At 40.3% G+C, this 14,024-nt stretch overlaps 1 protein-coding gene across 1 annotated transcript in view; it reads left to right on the top strand.

Annotated features, from left to right (window-relative positions):
• Positions 1-14,024, top strand: part of WDFY4 (WDFY family member 4) — a 4,454,583-nt gene that overhangs the window by 1,307,499 nt on the left and 3,133,060 nt on the right. Inside the window, exon 16 of the mRNA XM_044055648.1 lies at positions 7,083-7,261. Within this exon, the coding sequence (XP_043911583.1) occupies positions 7,083-7,261 (179 nt within the window). The remainder of the gene's footprint in view (positions 1-7,082; positions 7,262-14,024) is intronic.

The raw sequence follows: 14,024 nt of genomic DNA, 5'->3' as shown, positions 1-14,024 counted from the left end.
TCCGAAGAACTTCGGGTCACGGGAACCCTTTTCTGACCGACCCGCGCAGCAGCCCTGAGGGGTTGCCCGACTGCTCATCTCTGGAGGCAGTCAGGGGACGTTTCTCGAGGCACCTGGCTCAATGGGAGTCCATCGTGACAGATCGCTGGGTGCTTCAGATAATATCCAGAGGCTATTCAATCCTCTTCATAAACAAGCCCCCTTACTCAAGGCGCCTCCCAGATGTTACACCCACTCAAAGGGAGGCCGCGGCTTTGGAAATAGAAAAGCTGTTAGAAAAAAGAGCCATCCAGCATGTGCCCCCAGACCAGTCCGGATCAGGCATGTACTCCAGGTTCTTTCTGGTGCCAAAAAAGATGGGGGACTTAAGACCGATTCTCGACCTGTCAACAGTGAACCTTTTCATTGCCAAGGAGCAATTCTGGATGATCACGCTCCAATCCATCCTGCCCTTCTTGCAGGAGCAGGACTGGATGTGCTCCATAGACCTTAAGGATGCGTACTACCATATTCTCATGGACAGACGGTCCAGGAGGTTTCTCCACTTTTGGCTAGGGGCCAGTCATTATCAGTTCAGGGTCCTACCCTTCTGTCTCACCACAGCCCCCAGGGTGTTCAAGGTCATGGCAGTTGTAGCGGCCCACCTGAGACTCCAGGGCATACAGGTCTTCCAGTACCTAGACAGCTAGCTCCTCAATGCCCCCACCAGGCATCTACTCCCTCTAGCCAGGGACTTCTTCCTCTGTTTATCATTCCAGTTGGGGATCACTATAAATGTCAAGACGTCGTTCCTCCAACGTGTTCAGGTTATAGACTGTATAGGGGCCAGGATAGATTCCCTTCAGTTCAAGGCTTTCCTAACGCCAGACAGACTTTACAGCATGACTCTACATGTACTAGATCTTCTTCAGTCTCCTGCTCCCCCAGCAGAGTTAGTCCTGAGAGCTTTGGGGTCCATGGCGGCAGTGAAAAGTTTGATCCCTTACTCTCGCCTGCACATGAGGGTTTTACAGTGGACTTTGCAAGTCCAGTGGTCCATTCTACATCATCCGCTAAACTTGCCGATTCCCCTCAGCAGGTTTTGCAGGAACTCCCTCATGTGGTGGCTCCAATCCCGAGCCCTTCGGGAAGGACGACCTTTTGTTATGCCCCTACCCCAGGCCACAGTGACCACGGACGCCTCCCGCCTAGGGTGGGGGAGTGCATTGTGCGGGCAGGACTGTCCAAGGCACGTGGACTCACGACAGATTCCGTTCTGCATATAAATGTACTAGAGATGAGGGCAGTCCTTTTAGCGTTGCAGGACATTCATGACTTTTTTCCTCCAGGGACTATTGTGATCCAGTCAGACAATATGTCAGTGGTCTGGTATATCAACAAATGGGGGAACCATGTCTTACCCTCTTTGTCGAGAGGCCATGAGAGTTTGGGAATGGGCGATCTCCATCAACCACTTCCTGTTAGCGATGCACATTCTGGGTCGGTCCAGCATTCTGGCAGACAGATTGAGCAGAACTATTCTCTCCCCTTACGAGTGGTCTCTGAACTCTTCCGTAGCGGAACAGATCTTCCTCAAGTATTGTCAGCCTTGCTGCAATCTCTTTGCATCGCCTTCCAACGCAAAGTGCAGTGAGTTTTTCACTCTAATTCCTCCTTCAGGAAAAGCCCCGAGAGACACTCTAGTCCATGCTTGGCCGCCCGGTCTTCTTTATTCATATCCACCACTTCTGCTGATGACAAAATTTTTTCAGAAAGCTCGTCGGTTGGGGAGCAAGATTATCCTCATAGCCCCATTCTGGTCTCGTCAAGTCTGGTTCCCCTGCCTACGGTCTCATCTCATAGCTCCTCTCTGGATCTTGGACCCCATTCTGCATCTGATCTCTCACCCCTCGGGAATGACCCCTCCGAATCTGGACAAGCTCAAGCTCTCAGCTTGACTGATCCAGTTCCCTTAATTGCTAGGACTCCTGGTATCTCTTCCCTAGTCAGGTCCATTCTGGTGGTGGCACATAAACCCTCTACCAGGAAGATTTACAATAGTAAATGGAAATGTTTTTCCATTTGGACTTCACATAAGAACTTGGATCCTTTTACTGCTCTTATTCCAGCGGTCCTAGAATTCTTGTCTCATATTTTTCAGCAGGGGGCCAGTTCATCTACTGTAAATGTTCAGCTGGCTGCTATTTCCCATTTTCATATTGGAGGCAACTTTGGTTCTCTTGCTGCTACCAGAATTGGTAAGGCCTTTCTAAAAGGTACCTTTCTTTTGAGACCTCTTATCAGAAATTCATCCCCACCATGGGACCTGACCTTAGTTCTTCAGGCGTTAGTATCGCCTCCGTTTGAACCTGCAGCTTTCATTGATCTGAAGTTCTTGTCATGGAAGACAACGTTTTTGTTAGCCATTACCTCAGCCAGGAGAGTGTCGGAGTTTCAGGCTCTTTCTATCAAACCTCCATACCTTGTATTTCACAAGGACAGGGTATCTCTCAGGACTAATCCCTCTTTTCTTCCCAAAGTTGCTTCCGAGACAAACATTAATCAGTCCATTAATTTGCCAGTTTTTTCCCCCAATTACCAGAACAGTGTCTTTCGTAAATCTGACCAACTTTTCGTCTCCTTTGCAAAACCCTTTCTAGGGAAACTGATTTCTAAAGTAACTCTCATCAGATGGATTTCTAGCTGTATTCTCCTAGCATATAAAGAATCTGGCTTGTCAGAACCAATGGGAGTTCATGCTCATTCTACGTGTTCTATGGCAACGTCTGCTGCAGTCTGGTCTAGAGTTTCCCTAGATGACATTTGTTCAGCGGCTACATGGGCGTCCTCTCACACCTTTATTTCTCATTATAAGCTAGATTTAGTGTCTAGAGGAAGGGCTGCTTTTGGCTCTGCAGTACTCCAGAATATTCTTCCTTGAAGACCTCCCAAGATTTTGGGTAGCTGGGGACTCTGTCCCACAGGATGCTGATCAAATGAAGTTAACTACTTCAGATAAAGAAGTTATGTACTCACCATAACGTTCCATCTGATTAGGTAACGTCATTTGTCAGCAACCGTCCCTCCCTCCTTCCCCCTAACCTGAATATTTATTTAGCTGAACTCGAGGTTTGGATGCTCTAGTTTTGTTTGTTTCTGAGTCAGGTTTTCTCAGGTTGTTAGTTTGTTTTGTTGTTTGTGCAGGTGGCAAACGCGATCTGAGGATTGGAAGGAGGTTGCAGGGTAGTATGGGTAAGGGGGTGGAGCTTGGAGCTCGGCTCTTTAGCTTGGTATGCTGCCAGCTCGTATCCGTATCGGATCCGTAACCCACAGGTTGCTGACAAATGAAGTTACCTACTCAGATGGAACATTATGGTGAGTACATAACTTTTTTTTCCTCACATAAGTCTACAACGAGGAAAATGTATGCTAGTAAATGGAAACGGTTTTCTTACTGGGCAAAATCTAGAAATTTGGATCCTTTCTCAGCCCCAGTCCATGAAATTCTTGAATTTCTAGCACAACTCTTTCAGGCTGGTGCGGCTTCCGCTACCATTAGAGTACAACTAGCTGCCATTTCTAATTTTCATATTGGTATGTTTAGTTTAAATGTCTCATAAGCTCTGCAAGGCCTTAATGAGAGGAACATCTGTTCTTAGAGCCCCATTTAGAGATCCTCCTCCTCCTTGGGATCACAGTTTAGTTTTAACTTCATTAATTTTTCCTCCCTTTGAACTGGCAGCATCATGTTCCTTAAAATTTCTTCCTTGGAAGACACTTTTTCTGGTTGCTATCACTTCAGCTAGACGTGTCTCAAAACTTCAAGCACTATGTGTTCGTCCTCCTTACCTGCTGTTTCACAAGGACAGAGTTTCTCTGAGGACCAATCCATCCTTTATTCGTAAAGTCTGCTCAGAGAACAATTTAAATCAATCCATAGATCTCCCAGTTTTCTTTCCTAGTCACAGCAACAAGGCAGAATACAAGCTCCACCAATTGGATGTGCACAGACAATTGCGTTTTTACCTCCATAGAACTAAGGAACTAAGAAAGTCAGACCAGTTATTTCTTTCTTATGCTTTCAACAAACAAGGCCTTCCAGTTTCTAAGGTGACCTTATCCAGATGGTTATCTGGTACTATTGCCTTTATTTATCAGTTACGAAATAAAGAGCTACCAGCTAAACCAAAAGGTCATTCCACTAGAGCATTAGCCACCTCTGTGGCCTTTCAGTCTAGGTTGCCCATAGACTCAATCTGTGCAGCTGCCACTTTGGCAAACCCTCACACTTTTATCTCTCATTACAAGGTGGACATGGTCTCCCGGAGCAGAGCTTCCTTTGGCTCTACTGTTCTGAAGAGTCTGTTCCAATGAGCCACCCGGGATTTTAGGTGCTAGGGACGCTGTCCCAAACAGCAGGAATGAAGGCAAGATGGACAACTTAACATAAAGAAGTTATGTACCTACCATAACGTTCCATGTTAGTTGTCTTCATCTCATCTTCCTTCTTGCATCCCCCCCTCCTTCCCCCTTCCTAGAGGATTGAGAGGAGTTCCTTTTTTGTTTTCACTGGCTGAGTATCTTTTATTACTTCACTTGCCAGGTAATTTATGACTCTTTCCTTGTTTAGGTGTATTGGATAACCAGTTTTTAGGTAACTGGTTACTCTACTTATGTCTAGTGTGCTCTATCACAAACCAGATCTGGGTAGCTGATGCTGGGCATTCTGGGATAAGGGGTAGCCTTGAGCCAGTAAACAGCTCTTGAGCTATTGAAGATGGCCGAGTCGGAGCCGAGGATCGGCTGCGAACCCAAACAGCAAGAAGGAAGGCGAGATGAAGACAACTAACATGGAACATTATGGTAGGTACTCAACTTCTTTTCCCAATTGCCTGTTTCTTCCCCTTCACACCTCTAGCATTTCATTTTTGATAATGTATTGTGTGTGGAGTTAACGGTTATCAATATAAGGACTTGCGATGTGGTGGGCGATGATATGCTGAAGTCTGTCCTCCTTGCAGGAGAAGGGATCTGTCTGCAGTTTTAAGATTTAGATTATTTCACTTTAGTTTTAGATGTTTTTGATTATCTGTCTTCATGAAATAAGTCTAGCTTTTAATTAAGTGACTAAATTATACACATTTTGGATTAACGCTATCCATTCATTCTGGGTTACAGACTCCAGTGAGAGTTTAAGCATTACAACCCTCTCATTTTCAATATGCTTGGTGAATTATTTCTGAAGTTTGATACACATTTCTTTCTTTAAATACCTAAACCTATTTTTATTAACCCCCTGGAACCTTCTTTCTCGTTATATATTGGAACGTGTACAGGTGCTGCTCTCATTGTTATGAGCAGTAAGTTTTCCCCATCTTCTGTCCATTAAACAGACTAAATTGCTCATATCTCTAAAGCTACCCATGTCCTGCTGAGAAATAATGTCTTGTTTGAAGGCACCAAAGTTGCTTGTTTTCCTTTCATCAATAAGGTAAGCATGTATTTTTATTTATTTATTTAATAATGAGGTAGGCCTGCTGGTCATGTCTTCAGAGACAACCCAAGAGCACCGTGTAGTTCAGTGACTTACTCATTGTCATGCAATAGGCAAATGGATTGGGAGGGAATCAAACAGTGTACAACAACTCATAGCCTTGATCTGGTGTACAAACATCCAGTGAATAATAATAATAATAATAATAAAAATTATTATTATTATTATTATTTTATTTTTATTTATTTATTTGACATTTGTTAACCAGGTTGGTCCAACTGAGTGGATACCTGATGAGAAAAGCTCCAGTACAATAAAAATTGAATATAAAATGTACATTAAAGATAATAGAAATAAACAGTAACAGGCTGGTGCCATGAAGGACAACAAAGATGAGACCTTAATTATTATCTAGCATGGCAGGTACAATGAAATACAAAATTTGAGCCATAACTTTATACTCATGTTGGTACATAACAAAGAAAGGAATACAGGCATTGAAAAACATAAATTTGAAGTACAGGTTAATAAATTTCATATCCAATATACACTGTAGTAGAGAATTCTTGATAGTTACAGCTGTAAAATAAAAATATGTAATAGAAGTTGAGAAAGGAGGAAGAGGGGTTTATGTAGGGTCCTCGCAGGGGTATTTCCGCAAGTTAGATAGGAAGTTTTTAAGTTCAGTTTTGAATCAACTTGTGTGTGTGATATTTCTTACATCAAAAGGGAGTTTGTTCCAGGCTTGAGGTACAAAGTATTTGTATAGGAGTTTATCAATGGTTTTATTGGGCATGTAAATATCTAGTAGATTTTGGTCAGAGCTTTAGAGTGAACTGTTCGGGATATAGTAGGAGAATAGAGAAGTGAGGGAGGGGCAGGCAGTGGGTTTGTTAAGTATGGAGTTTATTATGTGAAGCTGTGAAAGTAATAATTGTTGGGGGAATTCTAGCCATTATAAGTTCTTTAGTGCAATGCAGTGGTGTGAGGTGTATGGTTGGTTTGTGGCAAATTTGGCAATTTTGTTATAGGTTTGTTTGATGGTTAATGTGGATTGTAAGTTTTTTAGTGTTGGAGAGGCATAGAGTAGGCTGGGAAGGAGGAATGCCTGAGTCAGAGAAACTTTAGATTCTGAAGTAAAGAATTTTTTGTTTCTATAAAGTAAACCCAATTTTTGGTGCGTTTTTCTTTTTTTTTGGATTCACTGCTGAATGTGCAGGTCAAATTTTAGTTGGTCATCAATTATGGTGCCAAGGAGCTTTGTGCAGGATTCTCCTTTAATGATTGTATTATTGAGTGACGAGTTGATAAAGGTGTCTTTATGGTGAAAGAGATTTTGTAAGGAAGAAAAGAAGTTTGGTTTTATTTGGATTTAAGATGAGCTGGATTTCTCTAAGACATCTTTCAACAGAAAGGAATGATCTTTGGGTAAGTATGTGAAGTTGAGTGATGTTGTCAGAGGAGGAGATAAGCGTAGAGTTGTCTGCATATCGAATAAGAGAGGAGTGGTTGCAGGATGTGAATAGCTTGTTAGTAAAGATGTTGAAGAGTAGGGTTATTATCATCATCATTATCGATTTTATTACTGCTACTTTTTGTTTGGTTCTAGAAATGATGGAGCCAGAGACTATCATACCATCCCCGGAACCAGCTCGCATTCAGTTTAAATCCCCAAAACTCATGGGAACAGGACAGTGGAAGCATTTGGTCGTGACTCTTACAAAAGAAGTGAAGAAGAGATGCACTGCTACAGCCTACCTGAATGGTCAGATAATAGGATCTGTTAAGGTAGTCTTTTCTTACATGATATTCCTTCTGTATTTTCATTTGTGAGGCATGTCTGATCCTTTTACACCTGCTGAAAGAAAAATATGTTGTATCCATCCCAGTGGCACAGAAGGATGAATTCTCCACAGTGTGATTTTAGTGACCTAGGTTCAGGGGCTGAACTGATGCCAGACTGCAACCTGACAGAAGCTGTTTTATTACCAGTGGTTTGGAGGAGGTGCATTGATGTCTTATCCTTTTGTATTGAAGTTACCTGTACATTCATACCCTTGATTTGCTAAAGAGAGGAAAATAGCTGAACATTGTAGAATAGAAAACCCCGAAGGAAGCTAGTGCAGATGTGATAAAATAATCCAATAACCAAGCGATAGCTGTAAGAACCGTAATGTTAGCACTTTTATTAAACAAGAACTTTCGGTAGGTTTAATAACCAACCTTCCTCAGACAAAACAGTTACTGACAAGGAGAAGGAAATATAAATACTTGTAATCCCTCCCAATTAATAAACTTTTAATTGGTATCCACCTTCAATTAAAGAATTCCTTGTCACTATTAGTGTACATTACAAATAAAAACATTTTTTATATATATAAAAACACCATTGTTAAAAACACCATTATTTAAAAACAACTTCTTTAAAATTTGAATTTCATCATTACATACAAGTTATTTAAGCGGTTTTAATTATTGATTAAATAATATACAGTTGATACAACCGCTTTTAAAAGATCAAAAAGCCATTTCTGCTTAATTTTGGTTATATAAACCTATATGTATACACTAGAGTGCCAAGCTCCAATAACCATGCAAAGCAAAACTAACCCCTCACTCCTCAACTAAAACAAATAACTCATGTTTGGGATGTGTGTACCTAAAAACGGTGTCGGTGTGGCGCCAAAGCCCACGGATGGCTTAACCTATACACCATCTCACTACAAATAAGAACTATGGCTATACTATGTAACCAATGGATGATACTAAAAATGTCTAAAAAAGTCCAAGGTGCATAAAATAAATTTGATTAAACCCAAAGGTGAACTAATCTTTACAAAATGGGTATGTTATCTCCTCATAGCTATAGATTTGAGGATACAGGATAGAGAAATAGCGTCATTTAATCCAGGATATATGTACGCTCCCGTTCTCACCTGCCAGAACAATTCTTCCATTTCCAAGTTTACCTGCCAAGGGTCACTGTTTAGGTCTGTTGCTACTTGTTTTACCACAGCAAAATGAAAAGTGTGGCTAGGGTAATCGATGACATGACGGGCCAATGCATTCTTTATATCAACCTTTGCAATAGCGTATAGATGTTCATATATGCGTTTTTTAAATGCCCTTTCGGTCTTTCCTATATAGAAAGCCGAACACAGATTGCATAATGCCACGTAAACCACGGCTTTAGTCCCACAATTAAAGTTACCCATGACTTTATATACCTTTTTATTGATGTTAAGTTGTGACCCTTCTTGAATATTTTTACACTGACGGCATGTCCCACATTGGGTCATGCCCTTGACCCTATTGGTGAATGTTCTTTTATTTCTCTCCAAGAGGGATTTCAATGAGCAACCTTTTCTAAATGTGAATCCTGGGGTTGAGCCTAGCAGGTCTATCAACTGTTTGTCCTCCTTAATAATTGACCAATTCTTTTGTAAGATGTCTCTAATGTAAAAATGGTCTACTGAAAACGTGCACAAAAATTTTGTTCCTAAATCAACCTTGACGCTATTAATTGTTGCTATTTCCATGTTGTCTTGATTTATATGGTTCTCGGAGAGCCCTGGATTTAAAATAGGCTTAAAATATCCGACGAGCCTTTTACTTTCTACTTCCTTTTTGATTTCAATAAGAAGGACTTGGGGGTAACCTCTATTTAAGAACATAGTATTCAATTTATCGCACTCCTTGTTAAAATCTACATCCCTAGTAGTCATGCGTGCCGCCCTTACCATCTGTCCTTTCACCACCGCCTTCTTTTGATGGTAAGGGTGGCAACTGCTGAAATGTAGAAATCCATTTGAATAAGTGGGTTTACGATAAATCCTGCTGATAAACCTTGATTCTTCGTAATCCTTAATCAGCAATATATCTAGATAATTGATTTCGTTGGAATTCACTTCAAATGTAAAATCCAGAAAGCTTGTGAATGTCTTCATAATTTGTATAAAGGCTTTTATTTCCTCTACAGGGCCCTTCCATAGGAAAACATGTCATCCTGGTATCTGGTGTACCAGGCGACATGTTTTTTGAAAACTTCGTTAGTAAATAGAAGAGTATTTTCCCATTGTGCAATAACGCAATTTGCAAATGCTCCACCACACGGGGAGCCCATGGCCACCCCTGTAGTTTGCTTGTAAGTGGACCCATTAAAATTAAAAAAACTATATTTCAGGATCAGCTCCAGTAATGTTTCAGTGATGTAGACTATGTTCTGGGGTACTTTTTTGTTTTCCATAAATAGTCTTAACCATTCTAAGCCTAAATGTTGTGGAATCACTGTATATAAATCTTTTATGTCCACTGTCAAAAAGATAAATTTTGGGTCAAAAACTATTTCATTGACATTTTCTAGGAAGTGCCACGAGTCCCTACAAATATGTTTCTCTGTTTTAATGAGTGGTTTAAGGATTGTGTCAACATATTTAGCGCATCCAACCAAAATAGACCCCCTACTATCGACAACTGGTCTAAATGGGGGTTTAATAATAGACTTATGAATTTTTGGAACTCCAAAGAATTTCGGCATTTTTGGTGCCACCATAGATAAGTAGGAATGTATGTCCTGGTCTATAAATTCTTCTAAGAATAAGTCCTCGATTGTATTTCTTATGTAACTGTGCGCTTTATTTACTTCATTCAGGCTAATGCTCTCATATGGACCATTGTCTAAATGTATAGATAATTCATCCAAATAATGATTGTTATTCATAAAGATGAGTCCATTGCCCTTATCGGGTTTCATAACCCGTATGTTGCAATCCTGGATTAAAGTCAAAAAATCGCGCTGTTCACTAGAAATATTGAGTATATTTTTCTTCCTGTTACCCTTATTTGCCGCTAGATGCCTTAAATCCAGCTCACAAACTTTCTCAAATGATCTCAAGTTGTTGACCAAGGGTGGATTAAATAAGCTAGCTATTCTAAAAGGGTTGATCAAAGAAGAACCTTTACCCAAAACAGTTGTTAAATTCAATTTACGTACGAATAATTTGAGGTCTATTATAGTTTTAACTAAATCCATGTGGGAGTCGGGGACAAAGCCTAGACCCTTAGAGAAAAAGTCCACCATATCTTTAGTAATATTCAAAGAGGTATAATTGAAAATCTTAAAGTCCCCTTCTGAGCTGTGTATTATTATGGGATGTTTCTCCCCAGATGTCATAGCCTCCCCTGATTCTGCCTGCTCTTTGGATTTGTTCCTGATGTCGCAATCCTCTTCGACCTCAAGTTCATCTGGTGTGTATTCTGGCCTTCCCAAAAACCCTGGTTGTGGTCCTCGCTTATATCCACCACTCTATGGTTAGGGGATCCCAACTGTAATGGAGGTATCCGATCAACTTCTTCGGGTGTTACTATGACTTCTAGCTCATCTTCGAAGTCATCCCCCCGAAAGTTGTTACCTTGGTTAGAGGTACCTTCATCATTTAGAAAATCATCTAGGCACTGTACCTCTTGTCCTACCCTGGGGTGAACATGCCCATCTTTTATCAAAGTGACTACATTTCCTTTATGATTATTCCTATGTTTTGTGTTCTTTAATTTACTAGCCTGTGAGGGTGCAGGATAAGCTATCCTGGCCGTATACTGTTGTATGTCCCTCCTAATTTTCTTCTTCTTGTTTTCACATAATTTGTTAGTGGTGGCCTCTATGCTTGTAAAAATACGAGCATAGTCGTATTTATACCTTAAGAAGTCCTGGTGTTCCTTAATTTTTTGTTCCAAGTCTGCTAGTTCCCCTCTTAAAACATTTATTTGTTGATCATAGTACTGAATGAGCAGTCTCATAAACTCAAAACCCTGCCTGTCAAATAAATCAAGCAATTGGCTATGAAATGGGGATCCTTGAACTAATCCTGCTGGGAAACGCCATTGCCTAAGCCCCTTTGGAACAATTTTCCTCTCTATGCACTCTTCAAGGTAGGCATTCTCTAGTTGTAATTTCTTACATTTGAATAACTTAGCGTCAAACTCGCTGATAAGTGTGTTAATGTTGTCAAACACAGAGCCGATGGCTCCTACATCAAGTTCGCCTTCGTTTATGTTATTGTAACTATCATTAAAAAAACTTTTCTTATTGAGGTACAAATCGACACTAGGTGCTGTATCATGCAACCTATTTTGCGTTACAGTACCTTGTGTATGCCCAGTATTATGCATGGGCAAATGTCCTTGTCCTGGCGGAATATAACCCTCGCTATTTGAGGTAATATTCGGATCGTTCGTCTCCGCATTTCCTGCTGTATTACCACTTCTAGTAAGTCCTGCAGGTCTCATTCCGGTTACATTAAGACTAGTAATGTCCCAAGCCTTGGCGTCTTCCTTACGCCCATCCAGTACTTTAGGCCCTCCGGTCTTATTATCCCATCGATCCATACGCTGTGTTAAGGTGTCCATCCTGCCTAATAGCAACTGGATCAGTGTAGTTAGGTTGCCGTCAGCGTTCGCCTCCTCGGCCCCTCCGATTACGCTAATGCTGTTGTTTCCTCCCACATGGTCTTGGGAGAATAATGGAAACACTGAAACATTACTGGAGCTGATCCTGAAATATAGTTTTTTAATTTTAATGGGTCCACTTACAAGCAAACTACAGGGGTGGCCATGGGCTCCCTGTGTGGTGGAGCATTTGCAAATTGCGTTATTGCACAATGGGAAAATACTCTTCTATTTACTAACGAAGTTTTCAAAAAACATGTCGCCTGGTACACCAGATACCAGGATGACATGTTTTTCCTATGGAAGGGCCCTGTAGAGGAAATAAAAGCCTTTATACAAATTATGAAGACATTCACAAGCTTTCTGGATTTTACATTTGAAGTGAATTCCAACGAAATCAATTATCTAGATATATTGCTGATTAAGGATTACGAAGAATCAAGGTTTATCAGCAGGATTTATCGTAAACCCACTTATTCAAATGGATTTCTACATTTCAGCAGTTGCCACACTTACCATCAAAAGAAGGCGGTGGTGAAAGGACAGATGGTAAGGGCGGCACGCATGACTACTAGGGATGTAGATTTTAACAAGGAGTGCGATAAATTGAATACTATGTTCTTAAATAGAGGTTACCCCCAAGTCCTTCTTATTGAAATCAAAAAGGAAGTAGAAAGTAAAAGGCTCGTCGGATATTTTAAGCCTATTTTAAATCCAGGGCTCTCCGAGAACCATATAAATCAAGACAACATGGAAATAGCAACAATTAATAGCGTCAAGGTTGATTTAGGAACAAAATTTTTGTGCACGTTTTCAGTAGACCATTTTTACATTAGAGACATCTTACAAAAGAATTGGTCAATTATTAAGGAGGACAAACAGTTGATAGACCTGCTAGGCTCAACCCCAGGATTCACATTTAGAAAAGGTTGCTCATTGAAATCCCTCTTGGAGAGAAATAAAAGAACATTCACCAATAGGGTCAAGGGCATGACCCAATGTGGGACATGCCGTCAGTGTAAAAATATTCAAGAAGGGTCACAACTTAACATCAATAAAAAGGTATATAAAGTCATGGGTAACTTTAATTGTGGGACTAAAGCCGTGGTTTACGTGGCATTATGCAATCTGTGTTCGGCTTTCTATATAGGAAAGACCGAAAGGGCATTTAAAAAACGCATATATGAACATCTATACGCTATTGCAAAGGTTGATATAAAGAATGCATTGGCCCGTCATGTCATCGATTACCCTAGCCACACTTTTCATTTTGCTGTGGTAAAACAAGTAGCAACAGACCCAAACAGTGGCCCTTGGCAGGTAAACTTGGAAATGGAAGAATTGTTCTGGCAGGTGAGAACGGGAGCGTACATATATCCTGGATTAAATGACGCTATTTCTCTATCCTGTATCCTCAAATCTATAGCTATGAGGAGATAACATACCCATTTTGTAAAGATTAGTTCACCTTTGGGTTTAATCAAATTTCTTTTATGCACCTTGGACTTTTTTAGACATTTTTAGTATCATCCATTGGTTACATAGTATAGCCATAGTTCTTATTTGTAGTGAGATGGTGTATAGGTTAAGCCATCCGTGGGCTTTGGCGCCACACCGACACCGTTTTTAGGTACACACGCCCCAAACATGAGTTATTTGTTTTAGTTGAGGAGTGAGGGGTTAGTTTTGCTTTGCATGGTTATTGGAGCTTGGCACTCTAGTGTATACATATAGGTTTATATAACCAAAATTAAGCAGAAATGGCTTTTTGATCTTTTAAAAGCGGTTGTATCAACTGTATATTATTTAATCAATAATTAAAACCGCTTAAATAACTTGTATGTAATGATGAAATTCAAATTTTAAAGAAGTTGTTTTTAAATAATGGTGTTTTTAACAATGGTGTTTTTATATATATAAAAAATGTTTTTATTTGTAATGTACACTAATAGTGACAAGGAATTCTTTAATTGAAGGTGGATACCAATTAAAAGTTTATTAATTGGGAGGGATTACAAGTATTTATATTTCCTTCTCCTTGTCAGTAACTGTTTTGTCTGAGGAAGGTTGGTTATTAAACCTACCGAAAGTTCTTGTTTAATAAAAG

This window comes from Protopterus annectens, chromosome 14.part0, assembly GCF_019279795.1.
Source record: "Protopterus annectens isolate FY-2018-M chromosome 14.part0, PAN1.0, whole genome shotgun sequence".
Lineage (NCBI taxonomy): Eukaryota > Metazoa > Chordata > Ceratodontiformes > Protopteridae > Protopterus > Protopterus annectens.
This window is presented reverse-complemented; position numbering and strand designations above follow the sequence as displayed.